This window comes from Podarcis bocagei (assembly GCF_964188305.1).
Source record: "Podarcis bocagei genome assembly, chromosome: 1".
In the NCBI taxonomy this organism is placed as follows: Eukaryota; Metazoa; Chordata; class Lepidosauria; order Squamata; family Lacertidae; genus Podarcis; species Podarcis bocagei.
The window spans coordinates 80,689,937-80,714,232 of NC_138125.1; the positions used below are offsets into that span (position 1 = coordinate 80,689,937).

The 24,296-nt window shown below is 40.1% G+C and overlaps 1 protein-coding gene and 1 long non-coding RNA gene across 2 annotated transcripts in view; one reads left to right on the forward strand and one right to left on the reverse strand.

Moving 5' to 3' along the window:
• CHKA (choline kinase alpha) overlaps nt 1–21,329 on the reverse strand; it is a 28,310-nt gene extending 6,981 nt beyond the window's left edge. The window contains exons 1-6 of the mRNA XM_081197714.1: nt 20,796–21,329; nt 12,479–12,590; nt 4,298–4,351; nt 1,971–2,084; nt 1,194–1,327; nt 588–692 (exon numbers count right to left, since the gene is read on the reverse strand). Coding sequence (XP_081053840.1) covers nt 588–692; nt 1,194–1,327; nt 1,971–2,084; nt 4,298–4,351; nt 12,479–12,590; nt 20,796–21,115 — 839 coding nt within the window. The 5' untranslated portion in view covers nt 21,116–21,329. The remainder of the gene's footprint in view (nt 1–587; nt 693–1,193; nt 1,328–1,970; nt 2,085–4,297; nt 4,352–12,478; nt 12,591–20,795) is intronic.
• Nucleotides 21,330–21,729: 400 nt separating this feature from the next.
• LOC308588967 lies at nt 21,730–23,978 on the forward strand. Its single transcript, XR_014008988.1, has 2 exons — nt 21,730–22,912; nt 23,670–23,978. It is a non-coding gene; the product is annotated as an uncharacterized lncRNA (long non-coding RNA).
• Nucleotides 23,979–24,296: the final 318 nt, after the last annotated feature.

Below are 24,296 nucleotides of genomic sequence, written 5' to 3' on the forward strand. Positions count from 1 at the left end.
CCGCCATGGAGACCTACTAGAGATTCCTTTACTGCCTGTGTGTGGACAGCGAAGCTGACATTATAATTCATGGTAAGAGTGTCTCTTGTTAAAATATTTCCAAGGAAGAAGCAGCTTTCATTTCTAAAGCATCTAATTATTTATTTCACTCACTGGAGAACTAGGTTAAAGACTTCTGCTATACCACAGTATGGAACCCAAATTACCTTGACTATCTCTATGGATCCAAGTTGCAATGGACAACACTCTGCAGAAGTGACTTAACTTGCTGCAACATTGTGCACAGACCCAATGGATGCTAGACCATTTGACTATATTGGAATTTCATTGTGTGGTGCACTAAAAAGGAAACTTCCAAGCTAAGCAATCAAAACACAGTTGTCTGAATCGGCTACAATGTAATTATATACTTAGATGTTTAGGAATATCCACTGACAATAATAAAATACAAGACAATAATAAAATGCAAGTCCACTGACAATAATAAAATGCAAGTTTCTTTAGTTAACGTTATGTTTGACTGAAAATGTCTGCAGTCACTTGAGAGTTGTAAAGCAAATGAAAATTGTCAAGAGTTAGAACGCTACCGTAGATTTTTCATTTCTTGAGGCAGGTTGTAACTGAGGATCTTGTTCAGTTTTCTAACACGTGACTCTCTGGTAAACTTGATTCTCATCACTTGGTTTAAGTACCTGCACAAAGATTTTGTTGAACAGTTAGTATTTCTACAGTTCCCCCGCCTCTCCCCATAACCATCACAAAGTAATTGTGTAATAAAAATAAAACAGAAACTTTATAAAGGACTTTCTGGCAACCGCAAATTAGCCCAAGGAAAGATACCTTCCACACCATAAAAAAGGAGGCAACCTTCCAATAAATCCCTCCTTTGAGCTGAAATAAGTGGCATTAAACTTCATTATACACCTTTAGGCACCAGGCAAAAACGTTCCTTTTTAACCAGGCCTTTGGCTGATCAACATCTAATGCCCTTTTTAACATGTGTGGGGTTATATATATACATATACAGTGTTTTTATGTTGTGATTTTATGTTGTAGCCACCCTAAGATCTGCGGGTATACAGCAGTATACAAATTTAATAATGTAAGATAACAATTTTTATTTTTATTTTATTATTAAATAAATAATCTCTTAGTTATCTAACATTATAGACAATAAAATTACAATTGCTTACTTCTCCATGGTTCCAAAGAGCCACTTTGGTTCTTTATTAAATGGCATTTTCATACCATGAAACCTAGCCATTTTCTCAGCTATTTCTGCTGATATATCAGGCAAGCCCAGTTCATCCGTATCCAACTTCCTGCTCTGAAACATATAGCATGGATATTAATTAGGAGGAATACAAGCATTGGAAATTTCAATATCAACTTTATTGTTGAAACAACCAACCTATAATGACAAAAACAAATATAAGGAACCTAGGAAGTGAGTGGGGTGCACTTTGGTTTCCCACTGCTATACAGTGGTGCCTCGCAAGACGAAATTAATCCGTTCCGCGAGTCTCTTCGTCTTGCGGTTTTTTCGTCTTGCGAAGCACGGCTATTAGCGGCTTAGCGGCTATTAACGGCTTAGCGGCTTTAAGAAAAAGGAAACAAACTCGCAAGAACTCACAAGACGTTTCATCTTGCGAAGCAAGCCCATAGGGAAATTCGTCTTGCGGAACGACTCAAAAAATGGAAAACTCATTCGTCTTGTGAGGTACCACTGTAGTTTACCACAGGTTCCTCTACTACTGAGTAGGGTACAGTACACTCTGCTCCACCCTAATTAAGAGCTATAAGGAGTTAAATCCAAAAACTGAGACAGCAGCTTCCATTCTCCTTATGCCAAATCAAACTACAGAAAGCTACACACTAGCAGATATCCCACATTTATCTTTGCTAGCACCACAAGGAAGGACACAGTCCTATTCAGTTACAACTTCCACAGACTAATAGTTGGCACTCACAGGAATGAATTCCTCCAGCCGGCCTTGTGGAAAGATTCCATAGAGCTTTGGTCCAAGAGCTCTCTCTGCAAGAATGGCAAACATAACACTCTCCAGAACCACAGCTTCTGCACCCTAAAGAAAACAAAGTAACCGAAACAGGTACTTATATAATATATATAATATGAAGGGAGATACAGTTGAGGAGATTAACAAAAAGAGATTTACAACTATCAGTTAGATTCAGATATAGAATCGGATACAGAATATTGCAGTATTCAAACTACAGTATTGCAAAACGTGCAATAAAAACTGTGTAAGACTTAGATTATGCTATCACAGTATTAGAATTTATTACTGGCTACCTGTTGACCAACTGGGTGGGTTGTAATACTAGCTTCCAGTCTAAGAATGAGAACAAGTGGCTTAAAAAATAATAAATGAGTACCATTTGAGTTTACAAACAAAAGTTCCCCATTATGAGAGTTAATACGCCTCTTTAAGTTCGTCTAAGCATTCACCAATCTAGTGTCTTCCAGATGTTTGGACTACTACTTTCACCAGCCATAAGACCATAGCACAAATCCAGCTGGAAAAGGAACAAACCAGGAGCACACTTTTAAGATACCCCATTATTCATTTGCAGCTGCATCTTTTACTGCCCTACACCTGATGTTGCATATGATGCCAGGTGGGCAAGAATGGGGAGGAAACAACCTTGCAAGCTAAATAAGGACCTTTGGCAAGGTAATCTGGCCCATAGGCCACTCACAACTGCTCAAGAGGAAGTCTCCCCCCCCCAATTTTTAATAGGACCTGAATAGCACCAGCTGATTAAGAATCTTATTCTGTTCAGTCAGGCCATGTACACTGAATACTTTCCTGATTAACCAAAACTATCCAAATCTGTATCTGTATTAATTTCTTAAACTGTAATTTATCACTAACAGAAAACAGCTGTTTTCATCCTTCACAATATATAGTCAATGAAGACTTGGAATTCTAAACATTTAACTGTTTGCGTTGCGTACTGAATTTTTGCACTGAATATAAAAATAAAACACAACAATTTAAGCTATGAGGTTGGTTAAAAATTAACCTTGATTTTGCTATTACCTTTGCAGTTCTAAAACTAGTGATTACATTAGATTTGGCATACCATATTAATTCCAATCCAATGTATGGTAGTCAGTTTTATACAAAGTAGACCTACAGCACACATTCCACTACACTAAATACCAATATATACTGTTCTACTGACCGTCTTTTAAGCAGAATGCTGATGTGATTCATTGAGTGATTCTAGAAATGATGTTTGTAGTCTGCATAAGTTTGCTAGTTCAAAGAGGCATACTAGAAAGTACTGCCATATACTTTGGATCCAAGATCTAATTGTTTAGTTCAGATGTACTTCAGTAAAAATACACTAGTTTCAATTCGGTTTTGTCTTTATCTTATGAATGATTCATTGCACCTTTGGAAATAAAGGCTTTTATAATTACCAATGATTTACTCAAAGAACTCTTGAAAGCAATTTGAGAATAAGCTTTAGGCAATGAATGGTGTTAATTTTTAACTTCAAATTTATTGGACTAATTCAAATGGAGACTTTCAAGGTTAATCCTTCAGTGTTTTAGTTAGGCATTTACGAAAATGTAGACTCAGGATTCAGAGATAGGATCCATGTTTAAGTAGTTATTTTAAGATGCATTCTTATTCCTCAAAGGTCTCCCCCCTATGAGTAATTTGCTTATGGGGGACATTTTGGTAGGCTGCAGTACTTTCTCTGCAGCAGGTCTGTGCTGGATCAGGCAGCAAGTTGCAACCTTTTTTCTTAAACGGATTTGCTTATGAAGAACTGCTGTACCTTGCAGTGTGAATTACGGTACTACATAATTATATACAAACACAGCTGCAGGGTTACACAATGTGACAGGACAGAAGAATAGCCTAGAAATAGCCTAGGTCATCTCAGAAGTTTTGCATGCTTTACTGTTAGCAACCCTTAAAGCGAATAAATTGAATGAACCCATAGGATGAAGTGTTACCCCTCAAATCTGTTTACAAACTGTAATAACAGTCATGCGTGTCATGTATTTCCTACTGAAACCTATTTTATGCAGGGGAACCATGCAGACCCCCTAGACTAGAATTACAGAACGCAAGAACCCAAAGACAGGTGCGGAAAGCACTGTTTTTGAAACACTGGAGCAAACAAACAGGACCTAGACATGAGCAAATTGGTTTTTGTTTTTTTAAAAAACAGCTCTAAGAGTATAAAAAAGCAAATACATATTGCACTTTATAGCAGCAGCCTGATATGGTAACAAAAAAAAGATAAAACTTACTTGTAAATCATTTTCTTTCTGAGCCTGTCCAGATCCTCCTTTATTACAGGACCTCTATGAATGAGAAAAGTCAACATTTACAATGAGATGTTGAAAATCAACATAAGCAATAAGCTGCAGCCATCACAATTAGGAGGATTCGGAAAGTCTTACAGCTATTTACTTGATATTCATCTGACAGAGTATTAGGATGAGAAATGCAACTTCACACGAGACATCACTCTAGGTACTTAAAAAAAGGATGTGCCATTGAAACCTAATATATCAGCTTGCCTATAGAGACAAAACATACAAGACCACTAGCACGGGATGTGGTCTTCTGTATGACTACAGCAGCTGGGAGCCCAAAATTCCTAGTACCGTACACAGAAGCATCCAAATATGGAAGGACCAAGTGAAGCTTTACTATAAACTCAGTTTTGCAACAAAGATGCAAGCTAGCAAGCCAGTAGAACAGTGGAAACAAGTTAAAGGAAATATAGCAATATTCACAAACTATTTAAACATAATACTTTATCTAGTTTTACACATAAAGGAGGCACTCACTTATCCCAGTTACAACTTGTTGACAGATCTCTTTTCTACTGTAAAGTAACAACAATATTTAAGGCATTTTAGATATAATCTTACGTCATTTCTCAAAGCAATATAAGCAAGCAAAGCAATTTTCAGTTCCAGACCTAGTGAACTTTTCTGACCTATCGCAAAGCATTTTCTAAGGTCCCAAGTTGTGCTTTAGCTTCTGGACTCAATGGCACATGCTTTTACTATAATTGCAGAAATAAAATCTTTGTAGTTCATTAAGAACTTCAAAGCTATAAGGCCTATTCCACTTTGCAGTTCCTTTAAGCAGTAGTTTACGATGGCTACTAATGATGCAAATCTGCAACGCTACTTTAGAGGCCCCTAAAGGAAGCCTTCAATTAAAATTATTAAAATTAAATGAGGACAATGGAACTGAGGATACTTTTTCTGCTCTAATATTCCTTAACCAAGAACCAAATGGACAAATAACCAATACCAATTGTTTAAAGGCTTATGGATTTCTCACAGCTGCCTTGCTCCAACTTGAAATAAATGGCTTCCCATAAATAATAATTCTTTCCATTAGAATGCTATAATTAAGAATAAGTATATGCTACAGTAAAACTACATCCCTTTCAATGAGCACACATATCTTGAATATTCACAAGGGCAAGTTTACAACTGCATATTAAAATAGCAATGTTATACAAATAATGTGTCAGTGCCCCCATTTTCTCCTTGGCTACTTCTTGAATAGCAGTCAAAGCTGCATATCACCCAGAAGTAGTTATTGCTTGATGCTCCCCTGTGATGGTATAATCTATCAGAAGCAAATTGGATTAGAGAGGTTTTTCCCAGGATCATAGAAAGTACCCACCTAACATACTTGGATTACACACTGAAAAGACTGGTCAGTATTTTTTCATTAGTACTCTTCAAACACTTCGCTAAAAAACTCAGTTGTTCAAACTGGTTTGTTAGCTTGAAGTGAAAGAAAATGTTATGGATATGATATCCAAATAAAAGAATTCTATACTACACTTGACTGTATCAACCAAAAAAGAGTGGGCCTGGAAAGCATTAAAGCTAAAATTATATTCAGGTATTTGCTTCATGAACTTTGAAGCAAAAACCACCAGACTAATTTGCCCACATTCCAGATACCTGCTTAGATAGTGACCCAGTACATTCTTAAAACAGGACTCTTATTGTGTGGACAATGGCCAATTTCCAAGGAGATAACAGGAAACCTATTGTACAGCTTCTACCAAAAACTAAGCTAACGGGATTGTGTTGCAGGAAAAAGCTGTTGTAGCTGTTTGATATCCTGCAGAGGCTTGAGATGAGCAGGCATCTAATACATCATCTTTGTGTAATCATGCTGTCAGACTCCTTCCTGCTTGTTAGCAAGACCTGCTTAATAGAGTAAGCTAGTTGGTCTCTTAAACATGAAGAGATGCTACCACCTCTGCCTCTCAAGGCCGTAGTAGTCTGATGAAGTAAGAGACTAGAGAATAATGTAGTCATTTTCCAATTTAATACTATAAATTGCACAAACCGCTATTGTGCAGATCTTCCATATCAAATTGAAGTGATGGGGATACCATTTTCACTGTTGTGGCCCAAACTTTCTTTGGTAGTACAATTTGATTTTTTAAAAATGAAAATAGGGTGCAAGGCTAATTTAACAGCAAAATTTAACTAGTAATACTGATTATCATACATTACTGCACTTTAGGCTGAACATTATGTTTTGCTTTTCACAGCTTCTATTTATATATAACAGATGAGAGGCGAATATGTAATTCCATGATAATATGAATCCAGTTGAGGAGACAGGGCATCCAAAATATGAAGCTGGTCATATTTGTACTGGGTTGTCATGTAATAACAATAAGTTCTGAAGTTTAGCACTAGAAAAGCTACCAGTATAAACTGAAATGCAGCCTGGAAAACTAAGGTTCAGTCTTACTATGTCAATACTCAAATACAGACTTTAGTAATAAAATGACAGAGTGGCAATTCCTCTGCCATCAGAAAAGCTAGCAAGAGTTTGGCATTATTTATCATCCTGGCCAGTTCTTCAGGCCATGCACCTAACCTTTACAAGATGAAATTACTTATCTCTGGTAGTTTTGTACCCAATTGTATTCCAGGCTTAAAATATAAGTACAAAAGTTGCAAAGTTGAGACTACAGAGGGAGGTTTCTCAAGACTGAGAAACATCAAAACAGGTGGTGTCAACCATTTTTAATAAAATATGCTACAGCAGAAAGAATAAGAGATGTTATTACAACATTCCTACTAACACCAAGAACATCCCTAATCCTTTTTACTTCTGATCAAGTTACCATTCTTTAAAAGGAGCAAAAGGAAGGTGGGGTGTTTAATGCACTATTTTAGTAGTCAGTTCTCAACAGTTTGGACATTATAAAAATGTTAATAAGGCAAGCATTTTCATGATAACTTCACACTCTGAGTCATAAAGAAATGAAACCCGTAGAGAATGCTCCAACTTCAGAGATCTCATACTATACCGTGAATCGTGTCTGTCACCTGGAAACCAGAGTGCTCTAGGCACGATCGCATGGACAAGCCTGCAGCAGAGAACACATGCACATACAACTAAAATGGTACATCACCCCCAGAAGACCCTTAACGCCACCCAACAAAACAAGTGTCCCCTTAACAGGAGTGCAGCTATCAAATTATCTGCCACTAAGAGGCATTTGTGGTTATTCCTTGCTACAAGACATTAAGAGCAAGAATCACATCAGTAATGGAGTTTTACAATTGCAGAATTCTATATATTTGTTTAGTTACAAGCAGAAAAAGTAGGTATACAATACCACAGAATTGCAGTCAGTACTCACAACCTGCTTCTCAAAATTACTGTGAATGATGGACTATAGGAAGATTGAGTAGTCTTAAATGCTTCCTTTATTATACAATATTGTGATTTTACAGTTAGTAATAGCAAAACCAAGTTTTATACCTGGCCATCAAAAATAGGGCATGGGCCCTTATCCCCAGCTCTTTCTTTAATTGGGATATATGGGTATTAAGTACTACTTTGAAACAATGAACAATACTGCAAAGTAGTTTGTGTCAGTGTACAGAAGCAAGAACTTGTATTTGAACTCCAAATTCAAATTGCTTTGTTGGACCAACATTAGTTTCTTTGTTACAAGGAAATCATTTCTAAAAATGAATCCTTTTAAAGCTAAGCACTGGTGCCAACAACTACTCTAGTTTTCATTCATGTGTGTGTGTGTGTGTGTGTGTGTATGTGGATGTAACAGGATTGAACTGCTATTAAGACATCCTTTCAGATTTTTGTAGGGGAATCCTAGGTATAGCATGTGCATTTGCCTTTCAAACACACCAATGATTAATTAGAATAGTAATTCCACAAAAGCACAAATATTCAGCTTGTTTAAAAAGTAGCTCACCTATGTGATTGGAGACTATAGTAATCTCAACCAGGCTTTCAAGTTTTACACAGATCAACCCAACTAAGCTCACTTCCTGCCTTCATATCATGCATGCATAAAATGTGGCTTAAAATAACAGCCATAACTAAGGGAGGCCCCATGCCACTTTTGCATGGCAACTTTAGCCAACCTGAAACAATTTATACTGAACAGTATGTACTGACATTTGTGTCTTCCAGAATTTATGTGACAAGCAAACTGGAGTCATTGTTAGCCTGTAAATAATAGTGTTTGTTTTTAAAGAAGGCTTTAGTTGAAATTTACTGGACTGGTTTTCTATGGTAAATTTTGAATGAATGGGGTGGGGGTGGGGCAAAACTTTGAACCTCAGAGTACATGTGTATTTGATAATGATACTATTATTTTCTGCATGCAGGCATAAACAAAGAAGAATTAAGTTATAATCAAAATGTTATCTGTTTCAACTAGTGATGGGGAACATATGGCCCTCCAGATGTTGTTAGACTACAACTCTTATCACTCCGATGATTGCTAATGCTGGCTGGAATTGTTGGTAGCTATATTTCTGTCTTAAGCCATACAGATGGATATTGAGGGTAAGTAATAGTGCAAGAAAATTATACTTATGTGCATCAGTATTTAAAACCAGCATCCCCGGAACTTTTAAAAATATCAGCATCACTGAAATTATTTTTCTTCTAAATTACTCCTGTTTGGTACAAGGAAGTTCCTTAAGATCTCAGTTGAAGATCTAAAACTATAGCACAATCAGTTTGCTTATGCATTGAATACTGATCTGGAAAAGACAAATGCTTATACTGAAACCCTCAATATAATCTGAAAGTTTTACCTTGGGACTGTCTCTGCTTACTTAACCCTTAGTGAACTGCACCAACAAGAGCAGTCATTTCACTGCCACTATGGAAATAAAGGAAGTTAGAAATCTCAAAAGATCTTAAATACCAAGACAAAAAAGGTTAGGATATTAACACTCAAATAATTGGCCAAACTAGATCTTGGAGAAAAATTCTGAGCTCCAGTGCTATTTTCTTCATATAAGGACACAGAAGGTTTTGTTTAAAAAGTGGGTATTGAGGGAAAGCAGTATGTGCCCATGTTCTGGTTTAGGATTCTCCAAACTTGGATATTCATAGGAAAATTTCTTCAGAGTACTATGATTACAACAGATATGATGGAAATTACTACTGAGATCCTGAAAACGCTGCCTTATTTTTTTCAGATGAAAACATTAGCAAATCACTGATGCCCTAATTTATACAAACTACTTTGTACAGGCAGCCTGTACAAATAAAGGTTACTTATAATATGCAATCAGCTCATACACTGAAGATTTTATAAAGCCAGGGGTGTGGCTTAAATAATTTGTTAAAATAAAACATTCAGTGTAACTATCGCTGAACTGTTAGTTTAATTGATAGTTCTAGTGCCAATGGTTCAAGCCACTGTTTCCTTGTAATACATTGCTAAGATGGACCAGAGAAAGACATTGCAGCAGTAACTTGCTTACATATTTCCAATCCAAGTATTTTGTATACTGCAATACACAATCCGAGCTTCATACTTACAAGCACCAACTGATGCCCCAGTAATCTCATTGTTCTCAGTTATATGAAGGCATGCAGAACACTTCATTTCAATATATGGAAATTGCCTGTATATCAGTTTTATAACATGGAGTACAAGCAAGTGGAGATACTTTGAGGGCTAAGCATATGTTTACAATGAGGAAGCTCCATAGGAGTGGGAACTCTACCCCACTGCTATAATCGTTTGTATATGTGAATGCATTTTCTTTATCCCTTTATCCATAATGCATCAGCTGTTTAGTGTTACAGCAGAACTCATTTTGCCACCCTTGGAGAGTGCAAGTGCAAGGAGAAAATCTTCCTTTTACTAGTCATAGATTACCTGTATTTTGCCAATGAGTTCAACACTCTCTATCAAGATTACTACATCATTAGCTGCTTTAATGCACAGTTGTTGATTGTCATTCTGTTGATAAATCTAGATTCAAAATAGCTGGTCAGAAAGCAATTCAAGATACGTTAAATCTAAATTGCTTGGTCATTTTCTAAATGATAATGTGTTGTGTATATAAAACACAGAAGTGACAACAATCTTGTACGTGGGTTCATTTCACAAATAGAAATTCAAGAGTATGTCAATGTCTACATGGACAAATTGTTTTAATACAGACCTACCAACATCTATACCTAGGACCTAAGGCCATTTCCTGCTCACTGGAACTTACTCAGAGGCACATTACAACTCTTGTCAGACATGCCACAGTAAATCCTATGTCTAAAAGAAATAAACAGACTTGCATTTGTGTGTGTAAATTCTGTGGCTAAACACAACTATTACATAAAAATATGTGGCATGATTCAGTCCACTGCTGGTGCAGTACCTGTGTGTGAAGGATTCCCACAGGATCAACAGAGAAGTCCAAGAGGTGCTCCTAGATCCACTTATGTCACATGGCTCAGATAGCTTCTGCGACACAAAGTGTTTTTCATCTACTTAAGACTGTTATGGCAGCTGCAGTCTCATTCTAGACAGGAATAGCATGACCATACCCTGGTAGCCTCTAGGATTAGCTTGGAAAACTAATATGGCTTGGAAAACGCCAACCCACCAACATCCTGTGACGTCAGGTGTACAGCAGATACAGCCACAGCTGCGAAACAACAATCAGGAGTGTTATAGTGCACTCCTAACTGCTCCTCTTCAAGCAAGGCCTTCATTCAGCACCTTTTAAATTTGGCGCAAAATAAAAGCTCTGTGGGATTGATTCCACTTGGGAGCTCCTAACTGCACTCAACTCCTGCCCCAAGCTGGACTTGTTTTTGGTGCCAAACAGAAGACCTACCGTATTTTCATTAGGGAAAGCTGAGCAAGCCTCCCATTTTTGCAACTGAAGCATTAATGTTCCTTTGCAGTCCAGCCAGGGCTAGAAAGGAATAATCAGAGGCACACTTTGATTAGACTCCCAATTATTCACACTGACAAGCGGGCTAGATCTAATTTGCCATCCCTGAGCTATTGTATTGAACTGTATGTGTGCCTGCCTTTGAAGATTGCTTGGAATCTGCAACTGGCTCAAAATATTCCTATTAACTGGGATCTATCCTCACAGGTAATTAAAGAATACTGGTTTCTAGTTCATTTCCAAGTACAATTCAAAGTGCTGATGCTTACCTTTAAAGGCTTACATAGCTTAAGACTTGGGTACCAGAAGTAAGGCCCACCTCCATGTCAGCGTGTCCATTATTGGAGGCCATCTCTGGAAGTACTCCTCCAGGCATCCTTATCATCAGAAACAAGTGGATGGCAACTAAAGAAACTGCCTACTTGATGTTGCATGTAAAATTCCCTTTCCAGGGAGGCTTGTCTGATGCACACATTGCTATTTTTTTCAGCACCAAGCACAGACATGTATTCTCCCATGTTTTAAGTTCAATTGCTTTTAGTTGCAGCTATGTATATCACAATTCTGGGTTTTGTATTTTTATCCTGTCATTTATATATATTGTGAATCATGCTGGAAATGTGGCTGAAGCATAAAGTAAAACCCTGACATAAATAAACAGGAGCGCTATTGGATCTACAGGAATCCTTTGTCCATAGATACAGCACCAGTGAATTGATCATGGCCTTAGTTTCCAATTTCCATCTGCATGCATCCAGAGCAATGCACTTGGAAGCAACAAAATGGGAAAAGGGAAAATGAAGTGCTTCTACCAAATGCTGTTAGATTACTGACAGTAAAAGCTTGGTACATGTTTCCTGGAAGGAATTTTGGGGAAAGACTTGAAGCTGCTATATGCTTGTAGTTTATGATTCAACGCAATTCTAGACAGTTATCAGATTTACCATGAATGTTGTTTCTCAGTTTAAGTCTGCAAAGCACAAAGAGGGTAATAAGTGACAATTTTTCTGAATAGTAAAACTCCAGGAAACGTCCGCATGCATACTGACAAGGCAGTGCATCACACTAACTAAAAAAAAACTATACATCTGAGATCTGCGTAGAAAGCAATTTCTAGGCAATAAGAAATGAACAAATCTAAACTGAAGAGTTCTCAAATCAGACTATGCATGTGCAATAAAATCTATTTTCAAGCCTATTCTAATGCAAGATGTTTAAACATCAGCCCACTCCCCCACACCAAATACTCACCATTTGTAGAATGGCACCATATAAGCGAAGAAGAACTGTGCGTGGTTCATCTGCAACAGTCTCCATGGTATCAGGTAATGAGCACTGGAACAGCATGTTGCTGAGGCCTCCCCTAAGAAGGAAAGTATTATGAGTTACACATATGAACACTTGCACTTCTCACATGACTGAAGTTCAGATTCCAATACCCTGAATTAGACAACTGGACATGAAAGAGCTATTCTACACAGCCTAACTTTCTATTTTTTCAGCACTGACTATATTATGTCTACATTTATATTCCACATTTCCTCCATGCTTCTCCCACTCCCCATTTTATCTACACAACAACCCTCTGAGGTAGAGTTACTTCATGGCAGAGTACGGATGTAAACCCTGGTCTTCCAGGTTCTACTCCTAACACTAACTTTATTAATACATAGCTTGAATTTCATTCCCAAATCTGTATTTAAATATAAGTTAGAAGAATTAGGAAGAAATTTATGTTTACTAGTACTTTGCATTTATGTCTCCAAAGCCACTGTTTAAGGTAGAACAGCTAATAAATAATTTCGGACAATGGTAAGGACCATAATATGTGACTAGAGGCAAAGCATGTTTGTTAGATTATTTATAACAATGAGTTCTCTACAATGATAAAATGCTACCGTATATAAGAGTGCTGAGCTTATAAAGTGTATTTTCATATATCCTGCACTTCTAAGACATTCACTCAAGGCATTATACATTGAGTTATCTGATTTTATCACAACACCACCATGAGGTATACAATACTGAGGTATAGTGAATGGGCTGACCACAATTAGTCCTTCTCAGTAAAGTTAAGCAGTCCACATTTTTCCCTATAATGACGATTGATATTCACATCAGCCTTGAGGGAACACCTATTTTATCTGCTTCCTTAAAAGAGTTATTGGGTTGGGCATGGCTCCTACCTTACTGACTGGTTTTGGAAAGATGAGAAGGGGTGCAATGCATTAGTGATGCACTGCCCCTCTCCTCACCCACCCACTCCACCCCATTCCGAAATGAGTTTTTGGACTGGTGAAGTCATCTGGGTGTTGGGCCCTGTTCAGTCCAGGATGTATTCTACTCTGAGAACAGGTGGAGGTGAAGAAAAGCTGGGATGACTACCTCTTGGAACAAAGTGGCATAGCACATTCTTCCTCGCAGTGCAAATGTGGTGCACAGCAGCATTTGAGGTCCTAGCAACAAGGTGCTGAAGGAGAAGTTGCAAGCAGCTTGACTGTAGTGCAGAGAATGCAAGAGAAACTACCTCCCACCTCATTAAAAGCCTCTAGTGTGCTCATCTAGGAGAGCAATAAAACATATCCTTATTAAGAACTAATTCTATGTTTTAAGTTCAAAAAGCTAGCCTAATTCATCCAGTTATTGTAAAACCAAAGACATTTACAGCAGGAGTATGAAAAGTGAAAACTGCTGTGCTATGGTGGAACTTCATGGACATTTCTGAAAGCTCAGAAGATAGAATATAGTTATAGACGGCTGGGGTGCGTATATGACCAATGAGTGCTGTAATGGAGTTAATTTGGTACTTTAAGATATTCTGCCATTAGTTCAGCTTAACCCCTTAGTCTTTATTCCTAACTGACAATCTACATAAGGGCAATACCAAGGGCAAAGTCACAAAATGGCTGCAACCAGAGGTGTGGCCTAATACAAAATGACTACCATCTCCAAAAGAGCAGAAAAAGGAGACACAGGAACAAAACTTGTTCCAATTAGGAAAAATCCATTCAAATTTTTTTGGTAAACAAAAAATGTTTGAAAAACTTCCTTTTCCACACAATTTTAAGTCTTGGTTGTTATGCTGCGTGTTGCTATACATTAGAGCTAGAAAATAAAATATAACTGAATCCAGGAATAATTTTCAATTGCTACAGTCAGCCATACAGAGGCATAGTTGGAAATACAAACGCATATTATCTTTATTGAATTTAAAAAGGAAAAAACACAGAAAATGAATTAAATAAATCACCAGAGTTGTAGTTGAGCAATACTGGCCCATACTAGTGTAACGTTTGAGGCTGAATATCACCTACAAGCTTCTTAAAATTTTTATATTTTGTACGATGAGAAGATAATGCTCTCCACTCCCCAAGCAATTTGAGAACAATCCCACTCCCCCCCCCAACAGCAACTTGGGAACAACCAGGGGAAATCTTATAATTATTATAGGTTGTAATAAACTTTTACTCAGAGTAGACCAATTGAAATTCATGGCCATGACTAATTTAGGTCATTACCTCAACTCACATCTTTTTTTAAAGTCTCTGAAGGAGCTGCCTGCTCCATGTAGCTGATAGGCAGCAAAACAAAATAAGCAGTGCAGCAAATGGGTGGACTCAAGGACTAGAAAATAAGACAGAAGCAGGAAAGGTGCACCCATGTGTAGGGGGAAATAGTAATTATTTAGGACCCCAGGGACTCCTACTGCCTTGTGTCCAGACAACTCACTGATTGGCTAAAAAATGACAGGGAGTAGGCAGACTCATTTCACAGAAATTGCTTAGAATGATAGCTGCACACTTTGCTTCATTACTTTCTTTCTAGGAGGGCTAGAGACTTACTTTTTTAAAAGAAAGCTTCGAATCTGAGGCCCTTGCCATGGACACTATTGTGGGTGCCTCCAACATGCACTGATTCTATAATGTGTTCATTTCATGTGCATAGAAGCCCACCTTTCTCCCAAATTGGGTGGCACCATGTAAATATTATTCTTAAGTGATGCCTCTTGAAGCTTATGCTTTACTACGTTAATTTCAACTGTCAAACTGCAATTGTCATGACAAACTACAAAGGGTGAAGCAATTCAAGGCACAACTCCTTTGATACATAGTTATAAAGGAATGTTCCACTAGGGTATCTGCTCTGTGTAAGAGGAAGGGTTGCTGCTCAGTGCCTGCTTTACAAGATGAGATCTCAAGATTCAATCCCTGGCATTTCCAGGAAGGGAAAAGAACCTGCTTTAAACCCCCTAGACTAGAGCATCACTGCCAGACTGTGCTGACAATATGGAATTAGATGGGCCAATGGTCCAACTTGATATAAAAACAGCTTCCTGTGATACCCCCTGCTTAGCATTCATTCTTTCTAAATTTAAGAGAGATTACTAAACAGAAGAATGCAGATAGTTTTGCACATAGCTTTGACACCACCCGCTTCTTATTTAAGAGGCAGGCAGGACTATCCCTCATCTGAGGGGCACATTAGTGATGGGCTCCTCTACACAATGTATAGCTAACAAGGCTCCTCTCACACACAACTTCAGCAATGCTGCCTGTGTGTTGAACAGGGCTGCCCTGTGGGAACTGTGGCAGGCAGAACTTTCTCTTTCCTGAAGAAGAAAGAGAAAGAACTCTAGCTTGCAATCCCCAACAGACCAGCTGCTGATGATGTAGCCTTGCTTCTAAGCAAGTCTAAAAGAGGGGAATTTCCTGGCTGAAGTTCTCAAGTACTAGAAGAAACTTAAACCAATTCATATTGATGCAATTTGCTACTCATTTATTTCATAAATGGACTGGGCTGCCAACACATCTATTTGTTGGGGGAGGGGAACCTTCAGCAAGAATGTGCCTATGCAAAGCATCTGCTGCCTTATTCGTTTTAATAAAGCACCAGTTGAAACCAAGGAACCTTACAGTTGCTTGTGCTGCTGAAGTAGTAGCAGCTCTAAATCTGAAAGCAAGCCCTGTTGTGCACTTCCATTCAGGAGGAAAAGCACACCATCATAACTGGTTTATGAAGCTAAATGAAGAAATATGTATGAAGCTAAATGAACAAACATTTGAGATAGGCAGCATTTGCTAGTTTGGATTATTTTTCCTAGAGGCAGAATAGTCCAATTTAATAACTAAACCACAAAAAGCTACTCTCGATCTGTGTCCAGAGCATCAAATTGCACAAAGATACTACAACAGAAAGGAGTACAGTACCAGAAACTACTCTCTGCCAAGTTAGCCCATCTTTCTACTACCCTATGACTATCTTTGGAGTTATTCCCCACTCCTAATCTTTTACAAGAAACCCAATACTGAAGTGCAGCTGGGGCACTTTTTCTTCAATTGCAAAGAAAAGCCCTTGATTTGCTATCACTAAGAACCTACACGGAGAATACTCAAGCTATATACCAGAAAAAGATGACAAAGCAGCAGAAAGTAAAAACTTTTGACCAGCACTTTAAGGATGAACTACATGCTATATTGAAAAACCTGACATCTCTTTCTGTGAGAGAAAAGCAGCTTGAGTAGGGGAAGGTTCGGACCAGAAAACAGGTATGTGCACCCACTCTTTCAACAGTTTTCTGTGTTTACCCTAACAAACCTATAGTACAGTGGTGCCTCGCAAGACGAAAAGAATCCGTTCTGTGATTCTCTTCGTCTAGCGGTTTTTTCGTCTTGCGAAGCAAGCCCATTGACGGATTAGCACTATTAGCGGCTTTTAGCGGCTTATCGGATCAGCTGATAAGCGGCTTAGAAAAAGGGGGGGAGGAAAAAACCCCCGCAGGAACTCGCAAGACATTTTCGTCTTGCGAAGCAAGCCCATAGGAGATTCGTTTTGCGAAGCACCTCCAAAACGGAAAACTCTTTCGTCTAGCGAGTTTTCCGTCTTGCGAGGCATTCGTCTTGCGGGGCACCACTGTACCAGAAAAACAGGTAGGCGAAATTAAGCACCTCCCTCCACAACACACTTTATTCTTCAGGTACAAGTGAAAGTTTACAGTAGCAGAAAAACAATGCTTTAGCACCTCTTAAACAAAACCTTATAGAAGAAACCTAAATTTGTGTTTAGTCATGCCCACATTTTAAACATTTGGAGGATGTGAAGGGTCTTCAGTGCGGCACTTGCACCTGTGTATGCACCCACATAAGCCTTCCCTGGCACACACAAGGTCCTCCCCCCGCAACTGCTAAAATTAGGGTTGAAAGAAGGATCTATTGTTAGATAGATCTAACAACTGCTTCTCTGGTTTTCAAATGTGCCTAAAGGCCCCATAAAGTTTACAACCCCCAAGACTTGGGTACTCCAGAACAGCCTTCAACAAGCTGTTGCCCTCCCGATATTTTCCACTACAACTCCCATCAGACCAAGCTAGAATTGGCAAAGGCTGCTCCAGAAGTGAAGGGTTTTCCCCCCACTCTGGTATGAGGCTCCACACAAAGATACCGGTAAGTAGCAAGGAACTATTCCCAGGTGTTTGGGGGGGGGTTGTTTTTTGCAAGAGTAAAGTCTTTATTGCAGGGCATGTGAGATGGAAGAGATACTGAAGGGGAAAAACCGTGTGGGTCTATTCTCAGTTGCAGCTTAAGCAGACTTGCTCAGAAACAAAGCACTGCCGACGCTGAGCATCATGGCTCAACAGATAGGCAGCAGTCCCAGATTATTTTAAATACAGCTATATCAGTATCTAAAAGAAGTGTAGTCTTATGTATTTATACAGTATATAACCCATAGAAAAGTAAAGATATCCTAGAAGCTGGTTTCTGGTTTTGATACCACAAGGGGAGCAGTATGCACCCATCTTTTTCATCCATGTTTTGATAGAACAAGACCACTTCTCAAAGTTAACTAAAAATGGGTTATTTGGATAGTTTTAGTATATTTGAAGCAAATTTAATCACAATTCCTGATTGTTCCTAGAACATATTCAGGCTGCAATCCTATACACATTTCCCCAGGAGGAAATCACATTAAATTCAATTGGACTTACTTCTGAGTAGGCATGTATTGGATTGTACACTAAAGTAATGTTTATACAAAATAGGGATTCAGATGAGTTTTATAAATGGCAGCTCCAAGAATAGATACAATGCTGCAAAGATTATTAACGTTCAACAGCAGGAACTGCATGCTAAAAGTTGCAAACAGTTGTGTGTTTAAGAAAGTGTCTATTTTAAATAAACTATAGAGATATTAAAGCTACATTCCTAAGCATACTTAAAAGGAAATTTAAATTCCACTAAGTTCAGTAGTATTCCATATTTCTAAGTCAACATACAGTATTTAGAATCGGGCTGTAATAATGTTCAACTCTATTATATTGTGACCTCTTGGGTTACATTATGACCTCTTTTACACACCAGTGTGATTTTGCCAAATGCCCTTAAAATATACAAGTAGTCCAGCTACTTGTGAACATTCTGCAACTATGGCTTTTAGAGTTCAGATTAACTATTAAAATTCTAAACATGTTAAATGGGGAAATGCTATATGTATATGTATTCCAATGGATTTGTTCTAGTTTTGCAAAATTAATGTTACTTGTCCATGGATCTGGGATAAAGGACAGGACAAATATTTTAAACAAAGCATTTTAAATAAAAAAATTACAAGGCAATAAGTCCCTCTCTGACGTATCTGGTATGATATTAACTGTTGGGCATTCTAGGAAAATTAAAGTGATTAGAAAAGGTTTTTGTTTTACTTCTTTTCTTCAGAGGCAATTACACAAAATCTAAAAAAAAATCCATTTCTGATTACTTACCCATACTATACCCAAGCCAGTTATCTACTCATTGCTGGCATTGAGAGTCAGAGCAAGGCACCTGATACTACAGTAACTCGTTGCCAAAAAATGACTCATACTGCTGAGCAGTCTCATTCAAAAAAAATCACAGGGTAGAATACACATTTCATTGTTCAGAAACCATCTTACAAGTTAAGTTTGACTCACATTTTTAAAATATTGCCTTAAACTTTTCATCACCTCTGAAGCTTTTTTGAATGGTACATTCCCATTTAATGGCTACTAGACAATCAGTGAAGTCAACTTAGTAGTGTATTTAAAGAGTTTTTTAAAAATGGATTTTCCTTTCAGACTATGGGCTAATGTAAGCAAACAAAAACCTCCAGGAATATCATCAGCTCAAATCGTAGAACACAAGCAATTCCTGTATAGAAATCAATTCAAAATAGTAAACTGAATAAATCAAACTTGTGAAGTGCAACACATTTTTGGCACAAACATACATATCTATTTAGCCACACATGTAGTGGAATTCATTTAATTTCCTAGATCAGGGTTTCACAAACTTGAGCTTCCAGATGTTTTTGGACTACAATCCCCATCATCCCTGACCACTGCTCCTGCTAGCTAGGGGTGATGGGAGTTGTAGTTCAGCAGCAGCTGGAGACCAAAGATTGGGAAACTCTGTCCTAGATGAAAGTAACTTCTGAGTTCAACAAAACAGCTCAAGGCTTAACAGAGACAACATCTTTATCACTTTGGGATGGCTTGAAAGATGTTTGCACACCCTACTCTTGCTTGTGGTCAAAAAATCTGTCTCATACTATACTACAGAGAGATAAAAGATGTGCTCCCAAAAGTTAATGGACGTCCACACATTACTTTCTATTCTTATCCCATTTGTGTCAAAGGTTCTGAAGAGTAGATAATGGAACAATTCACTAACTATGGTTAAAGAAGATGAACTGTGGGGTTCAGTTCATAAATTATCCAGTAAACTGGGGGGAGAGGAAACAAACTATGTCTTAAAATGGGCTTGTTAACCATAAGCTTTGCCAACTTTATATGGTTGTGATGTCTGAATTCACAGTTGGGGCTACTGCTCTATCTCCATAGGAGTGCAAAAGAGAAACAAAAGCAGTCAAGCAACTCTAGACTACAATATTCCTATACATTTTTAAGCCAGAACTATTGTTAGGATTCTAAACCATGGTTAGTGCAAACAATGGCCTAGGAAGGTATCAGGAATGAGTCAATCATTCATCTAACTAATTTATCTATTGAGATACCTTCAAATGTTCTCACACAGAAGGCAACACTATGTTTACAATATACAGAAACATCTCTAGATACATATAGGCACCGACAGGTCCTTGGCAGCAGTGAAGCTGCAATCTCCCCAAAACATAGGTCTCCTTCTGCCCTTCCATTACTCTTGGGAGGTCAGTGGCGTGCCCTTGGTAGAAAACGACAGTACCACCATATGGACAATGGTTTCCCTGTAACATTTCAGTGCGTATAGATCCGATATGAAGCCTTAATGACTCCCCTCCATAACGTCGTTATCAGTAAGACTGTGGGCAGACAAAAGATGCCAGGTCCGACAAGAGCCGACAGCCCCACCCCTTCCCCTCATTTCAGGTTTGAAGGGGCCGCATCGTCACGGAACAACCCTCTCTTGGAAACCTGATGCCAGATGTGGTTGCTTCGTGGCGACGAGAAGGCACTCTGTACACGCTCAGAGACACACAGCGCCTAATCTCATTCACCCTAGAAGGCTGATCCCTTGATGTTCCCCCACCCCACCACCCCCACCCGTATGTGACTGACCTGATGGGCGTGATGCGCAGCTGATCTTCCCGCAACCCCCGCCACGCCCCCCGCAGGAACTCCCTGCACCAAAAATACGCCTTGCGGCGGGTGCGGGGGTCGGGCTGCTCCTCCGCCGGCGGGGAGGGAGGGGTCGGCGGCGTCGGCGGCAAGGCGAGGGGCTGCTGCTTGGCTTCGGCCTCGGCGTGAGAGGAAGGCGGCAGCGGCGGCGACGAGGGAGACTGGGTGAGGGCGGGCAAGACCGGGCCCTGGGCGCACCCCAGCAGGAGCCCCAGCGGGGAAGAGTCGGCCTCGCCGCCGTTACAGAACTTGGTCTTCATGGCCGACGAGCGAGAGGAGAGCGAGCTCGGGAGGCAGAAGGAACAACGGTAGCGCCACACGCACACACAGGAAAAGCCCAGCTGCACACCTCCAGCCTTCGAGTCCCGCAGACGGTATGCGGCGCGCGGCGCTCGCGAGGGTTCTTATAGCCGCTCGCTCGCGGACCTCGTGCGCGCGTTCACCTCGCGCTCATCAGCCTTGCCCCCTCCCACCCGCTCGCATCCGCACCACCAACCCCCCCCCCGCCGTCCGTCTCTCTTCCTCTCTATTGATTGGCTGCGTGCCCGAGCCAACCGCAAGGTTGCGGCCGCGCCTCTCCCTGATTGGTCCAGAAGCAAGACGCGGCGCGGGAAGTCCATTGGCTGCCTTCCCCGTTGCTCTGGTTATCCGGCGCTGCCTAGGCTCTCGCGCGTATCCCTGCGATACGCATAGGCTGAAATGCAGAGGAGAGAACCTTGGGGTTGTGGGGGAGGGGAAGGAGGGAGCAAGGTGGCGGCAAGCGGCGGTGGCGGCTGCTCTCCCCGCTTCCTCCCTCCTGCCCCTCTCGGCGCGCACAAAAGGAGTGGCGGCTGTGCCCAGACTCCCTCCCTCCCCCACCCACCCACCCCGCGAGCCCAGCCTGGCAGCTCTTCCTCCGCTTTCCATCTTCCAGCGGTTCTCTGCACGCTCCCTCTCTCGCCGCCAGTTGTGTATTCCCCCTCGCACACACCGCACTTCTTTATTTCCACTCCCTTGTTTGTATTGTAGACTCCATTTTCTTTTCTTGATCCATTCGGCCAGCCTCCTCCCATTCCCCGGGCACGTGGACCAGGGGTGATTTTATTCAGGACTCACATCTCAAACTAAACCTAAATAAAAGTAATCGGAAGCGGAGGCAGGTGGGATGGGTATGAACATGCACCGCATCATTGGAGGAAACGCAAGAAGACAGAGTAGGCTTCCCTTCCCCTCCCCCTCCTCGATGTGGTTCAGGGTATCAACATCTCCGCCGGGGCTGCAAAGACGACGCAATTCTGCCGCATTCCGTTCGGTATTTAATCTTTGCGGCATTGTTTGTCGCGAGATTGGCGGCAACAAAGTCTCCTTTGAAGGCGACGGCGGTGCCACCGCTCCGAGTGCCAAGTAGTCGGCATCAGTGCAAAACTGAAGCATTTCATTTTGAACGCTTGAGTGCTACGCACCAATAATTTAGGGAAAATGGGGAGGGGGAAGGTTGCCGCTCACTTTAGCATCTGGAAAGTTAACGGCTGAAAAAAAGTCCCAAGTGCTGACTCATAGTGTAATGAATTGAACGTAATGTGACATCAGTGATTAGGGGAAATGGATGGTTTTGTTTATTATCCTTAAGTCCACTCCCTTCTGCAATAAAAGAATCCTCTCAGGTTGGGATTCATTTTGATTCTCCCTAGAACGGGCAATTTCTTGGCGTGGTGACATCATAATCATGTGATGCCACATACCAGTGTGTCAGCTCTGCAGGTTGTGAAAGAGCCTCTTTTGTCATAAAGGAATAAGCAAAGAAGCTACATTTCAAACCCACAAATCACAAAAAGCTCTTCAAATCTTGAGTCTGTGCTGCTGCTGCATTCAGCCTAAAACAATGCCCCCTCCCCCTTTTAATTCAACCATATAAGAGCTAAATGAAAACAAGAATCCCCAAAATCAGGATCCCTCACCCTCCTGTATCTATGTCATCTTGGATGCAATCCTCTTTCCTTGTCCACATAACAAAAGGTTTGTTGTTGCTCAACTAACAGAAGAAGGATGGGCTTCCTGGAGTAATAACTATGATGTATGTTTGCTCAAGAGGTCTGACTAGTTTTGGGGTGGAGGTTCTTTCTTAAAATACTGTACAATATTTTAATCTAGCGTGTCTCAGTAATGGTCTGCTGGAACCAGAATCTGTGCTCTCCTTCTATTTCTTCTTTAAGGCCCAGAAGCTGCTTCACACATTATTTGTTTCCTGCAGAAGAGTACAAAGTATGATTTAAAATGTCAGGATCTGCTGTCATTGGAGGAAGCAGGCTGGGTCAAATGGATAATCTTTATGCTACATAGAATTTATCCACTGAGTTCAGATAGATAGATAGATAGATATTCAGAGGTTTGTAGAATGATGCCATTATTTTCCAAAAGTATAGCATGGCTCTTTAGTGTGGATTTCAGATAACAGTGCAGTGAGCAAAGGGCTACACCTGTCGCAGGTACAGCAAGTCATGAGATAAAAGGCTTAGATGGCACCAATCCCAGAAAACTAAACTCTGTTCCCTGGCAACACTGACTATGGCTATGATTATGTAAGAAGTGACTCAATATATGTTACAGCATATTGGTTTCCATCAACTTCATGGACTTACTGAGTTGGATTGAAGCAGTTTTCTTATTGCCTCAGATGTTCTTTGCCAGCTCACTGGAGTATGAAAAAATTAACTTCCTGTTACTATGGATGCTAAATTTGCTAGGGTTGTTTTTAAGGTGAAAGGTCAAAATGTACAAACCACAATGGAACTGCTGATGCATGCTAGGAATGTTCCATAGGTGAACACTGTTCAGATTCAGCAGCGTTGCTGGATTCTGGTAGTGCTGGAAGAATTTTGGTTGGTTGAAAACACACCCAGCCTTCCAGCCAAAAAGGCTTCCAAGATGGCTTACAATGACAGCTGAGATTACATCTTCAAACAATGACATAATAATATAAGAAAGAGCACAGCAAGCACAGAGCAGAGACATCAAACCAACAGACACAGCAGAAAGGAAATGACTATGTCCCTATGTACCCACCAATTTCAAAACTCTTCAAAGGCCCCAAATATCATTTACATAAAGCATTACTCCATGTGGTCAGTTTGCTTTTAATGCAAATACTGGGTTTTCTTTGAGCAGAATTCAAGTGCAAGGAAAAGGTGGGGGGCAGGGGAACCCATCTCCAGCATAATGGAACTTTGTTCAGTAGTGAAACACTCAGTGAATAGTGTGAATGCCTGGCACAAAAAGCTGTTTTATGATGACTCAGACCATTGGTCCATTAAGCTCAGTGATGTCTGCACGAACTGGCAGCAAGGGTTTCAAAAGGGGACATTCCCAGTTCTGTCTGAGGATGCTGGGGACTGAAACAGAGATCTTCTCAAAGCAGATTCTTCGGTGTCCCTTGGGCCCTTTTTGCTTCTCCCTATTCCAAGG